The 17,500-nt window shown below is 40.2% G+C and overlaps 3 protein-coding genes across 6 annotated transcripts in view; all 3 read left to right on the plus strand.

Moving 5' to 3' along the window:
* Window positions 1-3,728, plus strand: part of LOC138007796 (uncharacterized) — a 17,065-nt gene extending 13,337 nt beyond the window's left edge. Inside the window, exons 7-9 of one of the 3 annotated variants that reach the window (XR_011124118.1) lie at window positions 1-794; window positions 2,348-2,451; window positions 3,471-3,728. The exon at window positions 1-794 is cut by the window's left edge and continues 820 nt beyond it. The gene's annotated coding sequence lies outside the window, so the exon portion shown is untranslated. Of the gene's footprint in view, window positions 2,045-2,347; window positions 2,452-3,470 lie in introns of those variants that run through there. The other 2 variants (XR_011124119.1, XM_068854873.1) reach the window with 2 other exon arrangements.
* A 2,691-nt stretch (window positions 3,729-6,419) lies between these two features.
* Window positions 6,420-17,500, plus strand: part of LOC138007797 (uncharacterized) — a 33,638-nt gene continuing 22,557 nt past the window's right edge. The window contains exons 1-3 of one of the 2 annotated variants that reach the window (XM_068854876.1): window positions 6,451-7,160; window positions 9,098-9,273; window positions 11,015-11,860. In XM_068854876.1, the coding sequence (XP_068710977.1) occupies window positions 7,091-7,160; window positions 9,098-9,273; window positions 11,015-11,218 (450 nt within the window). In that variant the 5' untranslated portion in view covers window positions 6,451-7,090 and the 3' untranslated portion in view covers window positions 11,219-11,860. Of the gene's footprint in view, window positions 7,161-9,097; window positions 9,274-11,014; window positions 11,861-17,500 lie in introns of those variants that run through there. The other variant, XM_068854875.1, reaches the window with a different exon arrangement.
* LOC138006057 (uncharacterized) overlaps window positions 15,683-17,500 on the plus strand; it is an 11,092-nt gene continuing 9,274 nt past the window's right edge. The window contains exon 1 of the mRNA XM_068852213.1: window positions 15,683-15,999. Coding sequence (XP_068708314.1) covers window positions 15,738-15,999 — 262 coding nt within the window. The 5' untranslated portion in view covers window positions 15,683-15,737. The remainder of the gene's footprint in view (window positions 16,000-17,500) is intronic.

Here is a 17,500-nt window from a genome sequence, read left to right on the forward strand (position 1 = left end):
GCATTACTCCCAAAATGGCAACAATTCAGAGTCAAGGCACTCTTATGGCTCCCCCCTCATCTTCCTTTCGTCCCTCTTGGCCACCACCACCCCCTTAAACAAACAGGAGCTTTTGGAACGCCTAAATAATGTATGTCGCACGTGCAGTATTATTTTTTTCCTCTTCAGCGTCATTGCCATCGAAGTTGCTAAAGCTCCACTTTGACAACGTCAAGGAGATATCACCAGCCAAAGAGGATCAAATTTGCCAGCACAGTGTATCAGCGCTAATTAAAGTGCTCGGGCTATGTGCCAGCTCATTCAAGCTTTATGCCAGAAAGGAGATCATTCGCACGGTCAATAGCAAATCTCTTCGAGCCACGGAAGTCTCATGAATTTAAATTTGGTCGCCTTAATCAACTTTGCCATACCATTTTCTAATCCTACATCACTCTATTGCAATTCTGTGCCCCGTCAAAAACTGATTACGCGCTTGAATGAGTTAAAAATTTAAAAACTTGTTTGGCGATCTTACAAAGGTCCATTCATTCCGCTGTTCTCTCAGCTTAACTTATGACACTGAGACGGAAATGGAAAATTAAAAAGTTATCAAACGACTGTCATTTGTCAGACCCGTAACCCCTTTCTTATTAATTAAGCTCATCTGATGGGAATGAAACTTGGAAAGTTTACAGACTATATACGGTTTCCATCTTATCGGAGTTTCGTAAATACATCTTTTCTTCATTGTATAAGAGCCGGAATATTTCTTGCCGTTCGCGTTTGACATTCTCTCGCCATTTCAAGAGCAAGAGGTTTGTTTGTAAAAAGCAAAAGCTCCAATTTTAGACCAAGTGAGGTTTTTTCGCGATATGTCACGCGGTGCACGCGGGAGGGGGAAACGCGAAGGATATTGACGGTGTTTGCGCGCCCGTGAAAGAGATTAGGGACTTTAAGATCTACGACGCGGTGGTCGACGAGAACGCCACGAAACAAGAATATCATTGGTTAAAAGAGGAAAAATAATCGTGCTGCACATGCAGCAGGCATTTTAGCACAAATTCGTGCGGTCCTCTGCACAGCAACGACGTGAAATCACCAAATTTGAGGTTTTGACGACAACGTGAGCGTTCAAATGTGAATCTTTCGTTCTCTATTTTTGCTCTGAAACCGCTCGTACCAATTTATTTTTAGGATACTTCGGCCACATTGTAAGACGCGAACGAGATGGCCAAACCGCGAGAAACTTACGATAGTCCAACGTTATATTTTGAGGTGACGTTTTCGTCGACGTCGGCGTCGTAGATCTTAAACTCCCTATTTTCACAGGCCAGCATGCACCGTCACTAACTTTCGCGTTTCAAGCTCCCCGCGTGGACCGCGTGACATCTCACGAGAGAAATGGAGAACTTCGAGTATTTTGGCAAGTGGTTCTCGCTCTCTGTTTTTCGTCACTTTCTTTTCACGCCTCTTATTCTTGAGGTTACTTTTATTTCCCCAGATAAAATACATTTTATTCATAACATAAGTTAAGCCAAAGAATAAATATTTACAAGAGTTCATGAACTCTTGATGTTCAAGTGGAAACTTGAGCTATGGTACAAATCTATGCAAAGACTGAAAATGTAAATTTATTATATCGTAAATTTCATCTACATCTACATTCATAACTTGCAAGATCCTGAATAAGGACATTTTCGCAAGTTCTGCAATGTTCTTGTAATGGTTAGATTGCCTGAGCAACCAAGCCATTATGAAGTTGTTTGTTGTGAATTTTAGAGCATTAAAGGGGCAGTGTCATGGATTGTTAGCAAAAATCTGGAAAGCAAAGGAGACCTGTTTACCGATGGCAAACGAAAATTCTTCAAAACGGCTATTTTAGCTCACAGTAACCATTCTTAAGTGTTTTTAGTTACGCGTAGCCAAGATTAAAATGAATGCCAACTTGAAAACGTCGGGCCGACGTCTTCAAAATCTCCTCTTGCATTTTAGATGAACTCCGTAATAACTGAGTGTGGCTCATTTTTCTTTTGAAATGTAATCGATTTTTATCCCACTGCCGTGATTCAGAAACAATTTAAAAATGAAACGGTCTCTGAAAGTTGATTTGGTAATTTTATGGTCGTAATAAAAGGGGTAATTCCCATGATACTACCCCTTTAAGGGAGAAAATATTTTACGTTCGTTTGAGCGTAGCGAATTACAACGTAATGTAAATTTATCATATTGTAAATTTCTGCAATGTTCTTGTAATTGAGGGTTCACTTATTTGGAGATTTTGGCCGTTCGGCGTAAGATGTGTCTAAAATAAAGTTATTTAATTTATCTGTAGTAGTTTGTCCAACAGTCACGTTTTCGTCTATTACAGTTCACCATTGTTTGAGAGAGTGCGCGAAGGGAGGCGACACATGGATTGCAAAAATGCGCAAGAGGTCGGAAGACTCTCCCAATTGATGTCGCGAAACATTAAATGTAATGTAGCTAGCTATTTTCCGTTTCCTTAACCTTCCTTTGTAAAACGTATTCAAATCTTATTTGTTGCAATAATTTAGCCTTTCTTTAGTCGTGACGTCGATGAAAGATGATTGAGGTCTAATGCCCAGCTGTGGATCAGTTGGTTTAGCATCGGACTACTGGGGAGGTCGCGGGTTTAAGTGTTGTATCCCCACCCCCTCAACCCTTTATGCCCAATATGGCCCGGGTTCGAATCTCAGACTCGGCATCACATGTGATTTGAGTTTGTTGGTTCTCTACTCTGCACCGGGAGGTTTCTCTCCGGGTACTCCGGTTTTCCCCTCTCCTCAAAAACCAAAATTTGATTTGATTTGCGTTTATTTGTAAATTTCAATTTAAAGTGTCCCCTATTAGTGCTCTACAGCGCTAGAAGATTAGACACTTAAATAAAGTTCCTTTCCTTTCCTTTCCTTTCCTTTCCTTCCTCGTGTACTGGATGTTAAATGTAAGAACTTGTTTATCTAAAAAAAGGAAAAGGAAGAAAGTGGTTAACAACAAGACTTCCTTGCAGACTTATACACTGCTGGAAAATCCCAAAACGTTTATATACTGTCAAACGCTTCCGGAGCAGTGTAGCTGACCCGGAATTTTTTCATGAGTTGTTCCCTGAAGACATTTCCATAGGCGGAAATAATATCCTTAAGTGGAATGGCAGTTATTTGATGAAATATAAAATATGAAAACATTTGCTTTTCCCCTCTCCTCAAAAACCAAAATTTGATTTGATTTGCGTTAACTTGTTAATTTCAATTTACGATGTCCCCAATTAGTGCTCTACAGCCCTAGAAGATTAGACACTTAAATAAAGTTCCTTTCCTTTCCTTTCCTTTCCTTTCCTTTTCCTTCCTCGTGTAATGATGTTAAAAGCAAGAACTTGTTTATCTAAAAAAAGGAAAAGGAAGAAAGTGGTTAACAACAAGACTTTCTTGCAGACTAATACACTACTGTAAAATCCCAAAACGTTTATATACTTTCAGATGCTTCCGGAGCAGTGCAGCTGACCCGGAATTTTTTCACGAGTTGTTTCCTGAAGACAGTCTTATAGGCGGAAATAACATCCTTAAGTGGAATGGCAGTTACTTGATGAAATATAACACATGAAAACATTTGCTGGTATGTAAGTTGAGGGAAACCCATAGACAGTAGTAGCCCGATAGAAACTCTTCGAGGCAGAGGGCAGAGAATCAACAAATTGACACTTGGATGGATTTTTTTCCAGTCTCGATTTTGTTGTACCCCCCCCCCCCCCCACCCCCCCAAAAAAAGAAAAAACGAATCAACAGATCTGATTTGAGTATTTGTCTTTACTATATGTTCAATTCCCAAAATCTCTTAACCTTTCCAATTCTTAGCATCCTGATCTGTCCAAACTATACCCTTACCCTCACAGGGAGATGTCAGCCTAAATCGGGACAAGAGATTTAGTTCCCAAGAATGCAGGTATCACCTTTAAAGAGCTTCATTGATCCTTTACAGAAAGGAAACAGGAGTACGCGACGCCGACAGTCCGAGGGGAATTGAGTGTTCTTACATTTGCCTCAACCCGGGTTGAGGTTTGCTATTTCTTCCAATCATTTTCAATGATTCTACGAAAAAAACGAGTAAACCTTTTGCGAACGTAGAATAATGCCGATGAGGTCGAGAGTTCCGTCTCATTTTACTGTCTGCTTTGAGAGGTCACCTTTTGTTGATTTTTGCATTGGATATCAAAGCTTACAAGCTTAACCTATGTCGCTCTTGTTTAATCGTTTAATTCGTGGATACCACACAGCTTATGTTTGACGTGGGAAAGTCATATGACAACAAACGCCTGTGATTGATTGATTGATTGATTGATTGATTGATCGATTGATCGATAAATCGCCTCACACGTGTTCCATAAGAGTTAATTGTTTAGACACATGCTAAGCCTATTAACATTGGCATCTTCACGGCTCCGCTGGGAAATTCGAAATGTATCTCGACTTTGACTCACCACAAATAAAGAGCCGGGCAAACAGTTTACAATTTCCTTTTCATATCGAGTTATCAGGGTTGAACCTTTCATTTTCGTCATGGTTGTGAAAAAGACACTCAGAATCTACGAAAATTCTCCTTCGTGCCGTAACGAAAAGCCTCCATGCCGACAATGTCAGCAGGCTTCAGTCAAAAAACTAATAATTCACCAACGCACTGTGAACGACATTCCTCGATATCAGAAGCACATGACCTTTAAGCGTGCAACTTGCAATTCTCTTCGTTGGTAAAAGCTGGGGATTTTAATCAGGACAGCAATTTTATTCCCAAATATGGACAAAAATAAGATCGCGGGAAAATGAAAGAGACTACGTTACATCCAAATAAGGAAATTTTTAAACTCAAAAAAACTCCAGCGCTGAACAAGAGTTAAACGCTTCAAGTGCATGTGCTTCTGTCGGTATTTTATGACTATTTTCCTTATTTGGATGACTTTTTGTTTCTTTTATGTACCACCAGGAACTTTAGATCAGGAACCCATGACCCGGAGCCTACAGCTCCCATACTGGGCCTATGTAACGGCATTTTTACAGACCGATCTACCTTTAGACTATCTTTTCCCGAAAAAACAAAGGCAGTTCCGGTTCGGTGACCCTATGACGTCAGCTTAATTTCTTGTAATTGGTCATCGGGCTCCTGTGGGAGTCTCATTCGCGGGAAATTCAATCTTAAAGTAAATCGGTCTGTGAAAACGCCGTGACACGAACACAGTAGAGTTGTAGGCTCCGGGTCATGGGTTCCTGGTTTTACGGTAATCCAGTGCTATTGTTACCACAACTATTATAGTCTACGAGAATCGTATCAAAACCTCTTTCTTTTTCTCCCTCCGTTCTTTCGTCTTTTCCATAACCTGCGATCAGGCCCAATTGCGCACTCATGTCCTCTCACGTCGGCCCCCGCTACAATCGTTTCTTCGTCCCCCCGTGTAGAGAATTACAATGGAGCCTGGTCGCAAGTTGTCTCGATTTCGGTTTATTATTCTTCTTTTTCATAAGCAAACTGAGTAAGCAAGCACTGCAAAGTAGAGAAAAAGAAACTACCTACACTCTTTTTAATAAGAAACTTTTTAATGGTATTTTTTTATAAGAAAGGTCAGGCTGAGATAAACCAACATTTTTAAAAATATACTAAGAACATACGATTACCCAGGTTCAGAGTTACTGAGTTCAGAACATCTCTGTTTTGCTCATTTGCTTTTGTTTTTGTGAGTAGCTAGTATAAAAGAAGGTGAAAGAAATGTAAAAACTCAGTGTAGTCTAACATGACAATATACTCACTGATATTTACGTTTTTAACATTAACAATGTGGTTTTCTTATTGCATGATACCATGAAGTCGAACTTTAAATTATAGTATAGTACACAACTTTAAGGACATGTTAGAAAATGTTTTCAGGCTCGAATCGCAAACAAACATAAGAACGTTCAGCCAAACTCAGCCCCCAAAATTAGACGTTCTTATTTAAAAATGTTAATGCTTCCGTGTTTGTTGTTTGTATATATGCTTGCATCGATGGAGAGGATACTGCTCGTTTTCGTGCACATATCGTAAAACCGATCTAAAAATGAAACAGGAAGTTTATTGAACCTATGACCGAGACTTACCGTTTTGCTGAAGCGATGCATTAGGGTCACGTACCTAACAGAGCGATGCTGACAGCCATGTCAAGTTTTGCGCTGGTTTCCTTTTCGTTTCTTTCCTCGAAATGAAATATAATTGCAACTAAATTATTTTTGTGTAAGGAATATCCTTACGGCGATTGAGGTTTAGTATCTCGAAAGCCATGTCAACCATCTGTTTATATTTTTCTTGCAAAAGTCGGAATACGCTTTTGTGTAATTTTTTAACGCTGTTTTCTTTCACTGCAATCATTGGTCCATTTCCAAAAAGGTGAGATACGCCTTATGAATGAACACCATTGTGGAAAAATTCTCATTGCAGTGCTCGCGGGATTTATGAATGCGAGGAATGGTAGCCCAACCTCCTAGGGGTTTTGGGGACTGTGACAAGGGAACTTGGCTAATTTGAGCTGGAGAACAGGGGAACAAAGACAAAACACCTCAGGGAACAAAGCAACATAAACCATTTTAGGCATCAAAAAGCTGAGAACAAGTTTGAAAGTTATTTCGAGAACAAGGGGACACAAGCAAATTTGTAATGCCGGGGAACAAGGCCTCCACTGGAAGGACCTCAGTCTTAAACCCGTTAACTTTGGAGAATGCAGTAACTTGCTCGCCAAGACACATAAGTTTATCAGAGAGGTTAAAGGATCGAGAAAATGCTATAATAATTCCATGTTTAATTGCATCCTTGAATAACTTCTTTCCTCTCTCCACGGCTCCATATTCTGTTCTCGAAAGTCCCAGCAGAGAAAGCAAAAAGGAAATGCGATATGATCTTGCAGGCGCGTTTCAGCAGGCGACAACGTGTACGTGTCAAGTGATTCTTTAATTACATCGTCCAAGTATAAAAGAGTCAATCAAGGTTTTGCTTTCTCAGTGAGATTACATCTCTGCAGAAGCAGAATTACAAAAAACCATCTTATTAGTTCTCCAGTTGCAAAAAGGTTACCATTCTCAAAATGGCCAAAAGTCTTTCTTCATTTCATCTCTTCGCGGGATTCTTGATCGTATTCAAGTTGTTGCCAAAAGGTATGTTTATGTGTTAACGAAATACCTCGGAAAATGTAAAAGCTTGTAAACTGTCTAGTTTTTTATTTCCGGTTGGTCCTGGTTTAGTACTTGAACTTGGGGTTCACATTCCGTCTTTCTGAAAACTCTTTTGCGGAGTAGTCTAAGATTAAAGAGCCTGGTCTCCTCACGATACTCTGCACACGTGAGTCAAACTATGCATGGTTACTTTGTTTAATGCCGTAAACTTGCATGGACTTCCAGAGAGCCGGTCCACCGATGATTAGAAACCGACACAAAGAGAAACAATTTCTTTCAATCCCCTTAAAGACTAAACTAAAATGGGTTTCCCCGTTTCTCTCGAGTCTTCGAAGAAACGTTTTTTCAAAGTGATGCTATGTCGCCGCAATGAAAACCAAAACAAGAAATAGCGTTGTTTATTAACTTTCAATACTGAGAAAATAGTCGATCCTTTATTGCGTATATTTTGTGGTGGGCATAGTAAAAATTGTTTGAAAAGATTCTCGGTCTAAATACAGGAAAGAAAACGTGATAGTGATTTGAATTTTGCACCAACTCCGCTTACCTTGAACAAAGAAACCGAGAGTGTAAGATTCTTTGGTACTTAATCCCTCTATCATATCGCATAACCGGATGTCTGATTGTGTAAAGTCGAACTTTCTCGAGAGTGAAGTTATCACGACCCTTTTCGTGTAAGATATGGGTCAATACTGCCGCTCTTTTTTATGCACGGTTGCTCGTAAAAGGCCAATGCATATTTCGATCGCTTGTGAAAAACCCACCATTTTGAACGTGCCGCTGATAGGGAATTGGGACGAGCCAGGAGCCCATAACCCAATGGGCTCCTGGGACGAGCGGACAGGGTTTAAACCCGTTCGATCCCTTCTCCTAGAACATTGTTCAGATTGTTTGGCTCACCCAAACCCTACGTCGGTCTCGTCATCCAAGCGTCCTCAACAAAGTTCGGCCTACTCCGCAATCGGTTTCAACGGAGTGTGAGAGCAATTCTACGACAGCATTGATTTATTTGACTATTTCTAGCCTTACGGTAGCAAGCGTTTCCATGGGGGAACAAGATTTTCGATGTTTTGGCCCCGCTAAAAATAGGACGAGGCGAAAAAAGAAAGGGGGGTAGGGGTCTTGAATTCCCTGCCCTCCCCCTCTTTCATTTTCTTTGCCACGCCTCATTTTTCGCGCGGTAAAAACATCTAAAACTTTATTCCACCACGGAAACACTTGCTACTCAGGCTATAAGATTTGTGATTACGGCTTCCGGGAGCCCTTCAGAGTCATTAGCGACACGAGCCTAATCACGATTCCCAAACAAGCTCTATTGCGTGACTACGCACTGACAGCATCCTCAGCCAATCACAGTTAATAAAGTGAAACCACATACGTTTACCTTGCAAAGCGCTGATTGGCTCGTTTGATTGTCTTCAATTGCTGTAGTAAAAAAAACGCGTTTTGGCTCAACGGTCATTTATTTAAAGACCTTTCTTGGGCTTGCTATGACCTAAATGGCGTACTGCATTAACTATTACTAACAATTCTTCGGTTATTTCCGCTGAGCCGTTGTCAACTCAACCGTCTATCGGATAGCCTAAATGTTATCTCACAGATATATTCGTCTTTTTTTAATTACGGAAGGTTTATGGTTGGGTGAAAAGAGCTGCTTTCGTGGAAATATAACTCGGTCATTCAAAACGACATGGCAAATATTCATATGCACAAATATTTGGACATAGGCCTTCCCCAGTTCACGCGATATTTGCCGATCGTACGCGAGTCGAGACCAATGCTGTTTGAATTTGTAAAAGTCATCTCGTCACGTCGGTGATTTCAAGGGGTACTCTCAAGGGCATAAATATTTATGCAAAAATGTTTATATGATTGTAAATTTATACACTTCGATTCTGCCTATTGCTATTCCAATTTAGGCTATTGTCTGGAATGTCACACGTGCTTTTCAACAAAATCCTGGGATGATTGCTTGGAAGCCAGCTGGGTTGAACAGTGCCCCGATCACTTGGACGCGTGCATGATGGTGTTTACTTCAAAGCTGCATGGAAATGGCCAACAGCTTGACGAATTTGCAAAAGCCTGCTGGTCACAGGTAAGACTTCACTGTTTTACAAGTTACCTCAACCCAAGGGCTGACAACCTTACTTTGCCATTCAGCACTGTCCTTTAAAGTTTAAAGGTTTGTTGACAAAAGCTTATTGATGAAAAAGTCTGACTTTCAATGGAAAGTTTAGATGTTTCTGTTAACCTTTTTTCTTTCCATTATGAAATTCCACATCAGAATCGAAAGAGCAATACCGTGGTCTCATGATTCCAGTTTTCTTGAAATTATTCTTCTCCTCCAAATGGCCAATGAGTTGGAGTGAAAAACGAATTACAGTCCTGGACAAAAAGAGTTGAGACTAGAAAAAAGGCTAACAATTTCACGTCTCCCTCTCCCCTCTCCCCTCTCCCCTCTCCCCTCTCCCCTCTCCCCTCTCCCCTCTCCCCTCTCCCCTCTCCCCTCTCCCCTCTCCCCTCCCCTCTCCCCTCTCCCCTCCCCTCCCCCTCCCCTCCCCTCTCCCCTCTCCCCTCTCCCCTCTCCCCTTCCCATTCTTCCCTCACACAACACAATAGATATATTTTTTATTGCGTTTTACGCTAAACGGCAAACGTTAGGCTAAAATTTGCGTTTTACTGAAAAGCAAAGTTAGGCCAATTTTTGCCCGTGTTATGTATACGTAATCACATGATTTCGTGTGCAATTTGAAGTACATAATCACAAGTAAATTTCAAGACTCTCCTTCAATCGACAAACGTTTCGACATGCGCCTTGTTATGGAAATTCGCATTGCTTATCATTAAGAGCGCATTACCTGAAGTCCCTATCTTCCATACTAAAGGTCTGAGTCAACCCTGTCCCGTATCTTATTATTTTTGGAAGCACCTTCCAGTGGATTTTTCCGGGGTGTTTTTGCAATAGGCAGTCATAAGAGACCTGTGGTAAGCCATTGATTACGTCGCATGCAGCACACCCGAAACACGAGGGTATTTCAAAATATAGCAGTTCTAAACATAGAAAGACACGGGACAGGGTTGACTCAAGAGAACAAATATGTATGGAAGCCTGGGTAATGGTCTCCAGTTATCGTAGCGATCTGATTGGATGAATTTCAGCTTTGGCGGGATTTCCATATATATGAAAAATGTTCCGCAGTACGCAATGCCTCTAGGGTAAACGTGGGCCTTTTTTTTTTCAAATAGACGAACAAAATCGTACGAGCCCATAGAGCGAGCGCAATTTGTGGTCTTTGAAAAAAATTTCATGTGCTTATTTATTCCAAATTGCAAAGAGAAAAATCATGCGATTACTTATAAATGAAATACATGCAAAAATTTCACCTTTATTTCACTAATTTCAACTATCTGCACTAATTTCACTTTTCTGCACTCTGCCTCGGGATTACTTGACGTGCTTTCAGCCAATCAAGCTGTCGTTTGCCGTTTCATTGAAATGCGATGCTAAATCCAATTGTAATAATGTTTTTAAAGAACCGCAAAAACCCAGCCGTGTCTCAGTATTGCTCATTTTGTTTTGTTTTGGTTTTTTGTTTGTTTGTTTGTTTGTTTGTTTGTTTTTGTTTTTTTTGGTAGGGGAGGAGGTGGAGGGGGGAGGGGGGGGGGGGGAAGGGGTACGAATTAAGGATGTTAGAAAAAAATCTCAGTAACAGGAACCGGGTTCCTGTTAGTAACAATTTTAGGAGTTGCAATCCAGTGCACTCTTGTCTATGAATTGTTGATCAGTAAGACAGCTACGTATTACTTGTATAATTTATTTTACTCGATTCTTTCAGGAAAAATGCAGCGACAAAATATGCCGCGAGGAAATTATCGATCGGAAACGACAACCAAACATCACAGCAAACTATTGTGGTCAACGATGCTGCACTGAAGACTTATGCAACACTGGGACAGTGCCTCCTAGTATTGCAAGAGTGACCTTGCCTTCAACCTTAGTTATAAATTGCATGACTATTTTAACTATTTTAAGCTCTTAAGTTGTTAGTTGACTATCATAGTACTGAAAATCATTAGAATCACTAAAGGTGCACAGTGGCACTACGATCGACTCCATTCTGCTAATTTTGAGCGCCGCATAGTTTCTCATGTAATAACTAGTACGAAAGGTAGATCATCATAAAAAGTAAAGAAATCATAAACCAACAATTTAGTTTTTTCGGCCTTGTATAGCTAGAGACAAATTAAAGTAGATTAAACCCATGAAGAAACTTAAATGCCAAGTAAAACACTTGACTAGTTACAAAGCGTGCTGAAATTTAATTCCTCAACCAATGGCGGCCAAGACACTGATCCCGTTGGTACTGAGTCCAAGCGGGATACGGGATCGTTATGCAAATTCCAAGGTTCACCAAACTTATCAGGGGCCATCTTATCGACGGGCTGGTCTTTACAAAAGCCATAGCTTTGGTGTTTTGTTTTGTTTTATTTAGTTGTCTGTTATTATTCAGCCTCTTGCATTAAAACCTAAAATTAGTATATACCGGTAGATTCATGTTGTTATTACTGTATCACTGAAAATAGTAGAAAAACTGAATAAGAACCGGAAGGACAAAAGAAAGCGTAATGTAAACGATAATTGACACAATGACAAAGATTAAACTGAGCAATTTAGCACCGTGGATTTACTTAACACGTATTCCCTCCTTTTTGATGGATTCCTGTTTTTTGCAGGGTTTAGCCCGCAAACCGCCTCTTCGTAACTTAGTCCACGCGGTTTGCATTCGAAGTCGTTTTCGAATGCCGCGCGAACAAAGCTTAGGGAATTGGGACTAATAATTTTTTCTGGGAGATGTCACGCCTGATCCGGCTAGGAAAGCTAGGGACATCCCCTGACTCGCGCGATCCCCAAGGAAACAACTTGTTCAAAGGCTAAGATTTTAAGACGTGCCCTGAATATCGGCAGGGCAAATCGAGCCTCAAGGGAAGAGGTTTAATTTGTTAACTTTCACAAAATTTTAATAATTCTTTCTGAATTCATGTAGAGTTTAACCAAGATGTTTCTTTGAATAAAAATTCTCAAGTCTCTTGAGGGCTGTATGATTGCTTGTCGATGGATGTAAAACGGGTTTTTCGGCGGTAATGTCACTGACCTGCTCCCAATTGAGTTGCTTCATAGCTCATTGCACCGGCATCGTTCAGATAAGAACGTCTTTGTTATGTTCATTTGTTTGCTGTTTTTGTGACTGAGTGTCGCTATTGCGGTGTTGCTTCTTCAAATCATGAACATACAGAAGCAGCAAATGTTACTATTAAGTAATGGTCCGGCTAAGAAGCAGGCAGCCCAGCGGCAAAAGTACTTAGAAGCTGCGAAATATTAATTTTTAATTTCACTCCAATCGAGGCATCTGATTGGCTAATATCGGAAAATGTCGAAAAAAGATGAGAAAAAAATGAAAAAAAAGCCTTTTTTGGATTTCTTCTTCCCCATGCCCTTGATCTCTGTCTCTCGGCCAAATTTGGGCATTGTTCTATGCGCCAATCAAATGGCGCATAGAATCCTGACGATATTTACAAACATAGTTTTTGAAGGCATAATGATTTGTTCTACGAAACAGAATCTAATTTTTTAGACTGCAAGTCGATTACATTTTTCATTGAAATTCAAATTTCGCGCTTTTAGCTGCTTACACCAATGGGAACAGCCGAACTAAATTTGATTAAAAATGTTGGCACATTTTAACTAACCGACGCTATTGCCGCGGGCTATTGTTTTTCTGCCTGCTTTTTAGCCGGACCATTACTTAATCAGAGTACTTTATTACGTGGAATACCGTAAGAATACCATGTCTTAAAACCAGTCGAATGTCTTTTTTCAGGGGCACCCAACGAGAATACAGTTCAAAACCAATTAAACATAGCATTGTTAAACGTATTTTAGTATTTAAACGGTAGATATAGGCATCTTTTTATCCCCTAAAAATTTTTTATCTGTTCGGATTCCCTGGCTGAAAGTCTAGTGATCCGAAAATTATAGGGATCAAAAGTTACCTCTTCGAAAATTTCAGCCAGAAAAAAAAGCTCCCAAAAATTCTAGGTGACCTTTTTAGGGTAAAAATCCGTTCAAAATGAGCAGTTATACCATGTTTTGAGATGTTCGAAAATCCTAGGACAGGCAGGCAAGCAAGGACTTTTACAAGAAATGCTCCCAAAATTCTAGATGTCATATCCACTTCCGAACAGATATTTTCCGAAAATTGATGTTGGGTATCCCTGTTTTTTTTTGTTGGTAGTCACAAATGTATATTGAGTATATTGTATATTGTATATTGAGTTATGTTCCGATCGGGTGAATCCAATTTGATGTCCTTCAGTACTGATTTCCCATCTCCCTTGCGGCGATTAGAACACCCTCGCTTTTCCCACTGAGCTTTTAGGCTTTCTGAGAGCGCGTTAGACCACTCGGCCACGGTGACGGAGTTTAAGGGCCATAAGTTAGAAAACTGTGATAGGTTATTACGCTTCCCTCTTTAAATAAAGTTATTGTATTGTATTGTTCTGTTTAAGTTTCGGCGAAGCAAACATTTAGTTTGGAATCCTTTCCGCCCGCGATGATTGACACAGTATTAAACCTCAGATTTGAAAGTATTTGATAAAGTGGACAAAATCTTTTTCTTTGAGAAGGGCAAGCTTTAAAGGTAAGAAGAATTTTCTACGTTATTTCTAGATCTTGCTTCGTTCTTGTGTGTTCCACTGTGCATAGAACGAATACTGCAATTAACCTGTTTCTTGCGAACCAGTTTGTCCCTCGCCTACTCCCAAATGAGCGGTTGCTTTATAGCTTATTGCACCGGCATCGTTCAGTTAAGAACGTCTTGCTCATTCTCATTGCTCATGCTCATTTCTTTGTTGTTTTTGCCCGGGTGGTACTCCCTTATAAGGGCTTAATGGGGACGTGCGGCCAGCCAGGGTATGTTTTTCGGGATTTTTGTCTTGAACAGGGTATCAAATTTATCATTTTTTGTCTTAATCAGGGTATCGATTTATCAATTTTTGTCTTAAACTGGGTTAAATGTTTTAAACAGGGTATCAAAAATCGGAATTCTGTCTTAAAATGGGCAGGAAAATCAGCGATATTTGTCTTAAACAGGGTCAGGGTATGAGGAGCCGCGCTGCACCTCCCCACCCAGGGATATATCGAGTACCCCTCCCCCCTGGGTGTTTTTGTGACTGAGTAGTATAAACGAAGGTGTAAAACTGTGCTCTAACAGAACAATAAACTCAAATACTTAACGACGTTTTTAACATTAACAATGTAGTTTTCCATTGAAGAACAACTCATTTTCAGTTGTAGTCTCACTTTCAATATACCACACAACTTTATACGAACACACGTTGAAAAGGTTTTCATGCAAGCTCAAATCGAAAACAATAATAAGAACGTTCAGCCCCGAAATTAGACGTTCCTCAGTCTAAAAAAAGTTAATTACTTTACTTTAATTTACTTTATTGAATTCGTCGCATTCTAAAATTACAATTTATAAGTGCATAAAAATATACAACAAATGAAATGGATATTGCAACAGGAGCAGGAAACAGGACAATGTCCCAATTGATATCTTGCCCCCAAAAAACAGATGTGCATGTTGATTTTATACGTGTTGTCGGTCAAATCCTGTCTCAGGTTAAACCCATTTTCACCTAGGTTAAATTGGTGATCCTCATTTTATCTAGGTTGAATATGCACTCTGCTAAGTGCTATCAACCCCCAAAAGGACTGAAAACACATTTTCTTTCCCTCCATCTCTGTCTTACCTATCTCATCATTTTATCGGTTTCTATATAGTTCATACACGTACCCATTCGGTCTCAACTTTACAAGATAGTAAGGGAACAAAGAACTATATTGTGCACTTACAGTTACTCGAACTCGAACCCTCCAGATCCATAGTCCTGTGTCTTCACCAATACTCTACAACGACGAACATGCTCAACACAGAACAGTTCTTTTCATTATTTACTCTAGATCTCGTATAAACTATATCCATGTATAATAACCAAAACTAATCCTAACCTGACCCTATTTTTCTCTAGGCTTAATTTGGGCTCCAAAAAAATTTCTTCAATTCATCTGAGACGAGTGCGTATTCTCCCTACAACAGGTAAAATGAGAATCACCAATTTAATTCAACCTAAGAAAGGATTTTACTGGTAACATACATGCTTGCATCAATTGATAAGATACTGTTTGTTTTCGTGCACGTAAAACCGACCTAAAAATGAAACAGGAAGTTTATCGTTGACTGAACCTAAGACCATGGCCTACTGTTTTGCTGAAGCGATGCATGAGGGTCACATACCAGACAACCATGTCACGTTTTGCCGTTCCCTTCTCGTTTCTTTCCTCGAAATAAATATTTCATCGCCTCTAAGGGTGGGTTCAGTTGACCCTATTCCGAAATAAGAATACGTGGAGAGACAATTTAAAATGGTATATTTGGCGTTTTGAACCTAAGAGGATGATAAAAATATGTTTAAAATTGCATTTTAGCAAGTGCAATGGCAAATCTCTTCGTGTTACAGAAGTCTGTCTTGCCAATGCGGTTCAGTTTCAGCAGAGCTGCGACATGTACATCGTCCATGTATAAAAGAGTCAATTCAGCTTTTGCTTTCTCAGTGAGATTACATCACTGCAGGAAACAAAGTTACAAAAAAAAGCATCTCATTAGTTCTCCAGTTGTCACCATTCTCAAAATGGCCAAAAGTCTTTCTTCATTTAATCGCCTCACGGGAATCTTGATGATCGTTTTGTTGCCAAAAGGTATGTTTATGTGTTGACGAAATACAAAAGTTTGTAAACTGTCGAGTTTTCTGGAGAGTTCCGGTGATCCTAGTCTATTGCTTGAACTTTGGGTTCACATAGGATTTACAACTCTCTTGCGGAAGAGTCTAAGCATTTATCTCGACTTATTTATAGGCATTGTCTCCTCTATTCTATTCTGCACTGACAAACTATAGTTCCGTTCATAGTTTCAGTTTGTTTAATGCCGTAAACATGGACTTTCAGAGAGCCAGTCCGTCGATGATTAGAACTGAACTGACACAAGGAGAAACAATTTCTTTCAATTACCTTGAAGACTAATTAAAAATGGGTTTCCCCGTTTCTGTCAAATCTTCGAAGAAACGTTTATTTAAAGTGATGCTAGTGTCGTCCCAAGGAAAATAAAAAAGGAAATATCGTAAGCTGGCGGTATCCTGAGAATCCAGTAATCTGATTGGTAGCAGGAGCGGGCAGAATTTTCCCATCTCTTGACCAAGGTAACTGTAGCGTCCTTGGCTACAGTTACCCTGGTCAAGAGACCAGCTGGCGAAGCTGCTAATTTAGTTTTCTACACTTCGCTAAGCTCGTTAACGTTTGAAAGCGAAATTTCACACGAAGTAAAAACATCCCCATTCATTTTAACGTTCTTTTGTTGACACGTTGATGAGACAAAGTATCAATTAAAATTATTAAAGTATTTCCCGGTAATTTCTCCCACCCTTTTAAAGTAGAATTTGGAAATAAATAAAAACATTATTCACCGGCCTAGGCCGGTCCGTAAAGGGAAAAACTGGGAGGCCTCGGTCTCGATTCCTACCCTCGGTCTCGGGTCTCGGGAAGTACTAAAGACCTCATGCACATCTTTTCCCTTACGATCCTCCCGGCCGGTGAATAACATGTATGTATAGGAGTCAGTGCGGCCCAGTGGTTAGGGCGCTTGCCTTGAGATCCGGGGATAAACACCTTCTGACCACTCGTTGAATTTGTTCCTGGTAATCCCTGGTTCAACTTCTCATATGCACTTGTAAATAGCCAACTGGTTTGCCTCAGGCTCGTGATTGTGTTTCATTGGCCCTGAAAAGCCCCTATGGGGAGAGGTCAATTAAGTAAGTAAGTAAGTAAGTAAGTAAGTATGTATGTATGTAGTATACCTTTTAAAACGACATGTTCAATATTTTTGCGCAAATATTTCCATTCCACGTGTTGTGTTCTTGGGCAAGACACTTAACTCTCAGGGTGCCACTCTCCACCAGTTGCATAAATGGGTACAAGCAAATTTAATGCTGGGGGTAACCCTGCGATGGACTGGCATCCCATCCAGGGGGGAGTAGAAATTCTCCTAGTCACTTCATGCTACAGAAACCGGGATAAGCTCCGGCCTATTAAATGGGCCACTTGGCTCGTAAGCAGACTTCACCTTTTACCTTTACCTTTCCATTCTATGAACTTCACGCCATCTTGGCCGATCGTGCGCGAGTCGAGACTAGTTCTATTTGTATTT

Source organism: Montipora foliosa, chromosome 6 (genome assembly GCF_036669935.1).
Source record: "Montipora foliosa isolate CH-2021 chromosome 6, ASM3666993v2, whole genome shotgun sequence".
NCBI lineage: Eukaryota > Metazoa > Cnidaria > Anthozoa > Scleractinia > Acroporidae > Montipora > Montipora foliosa.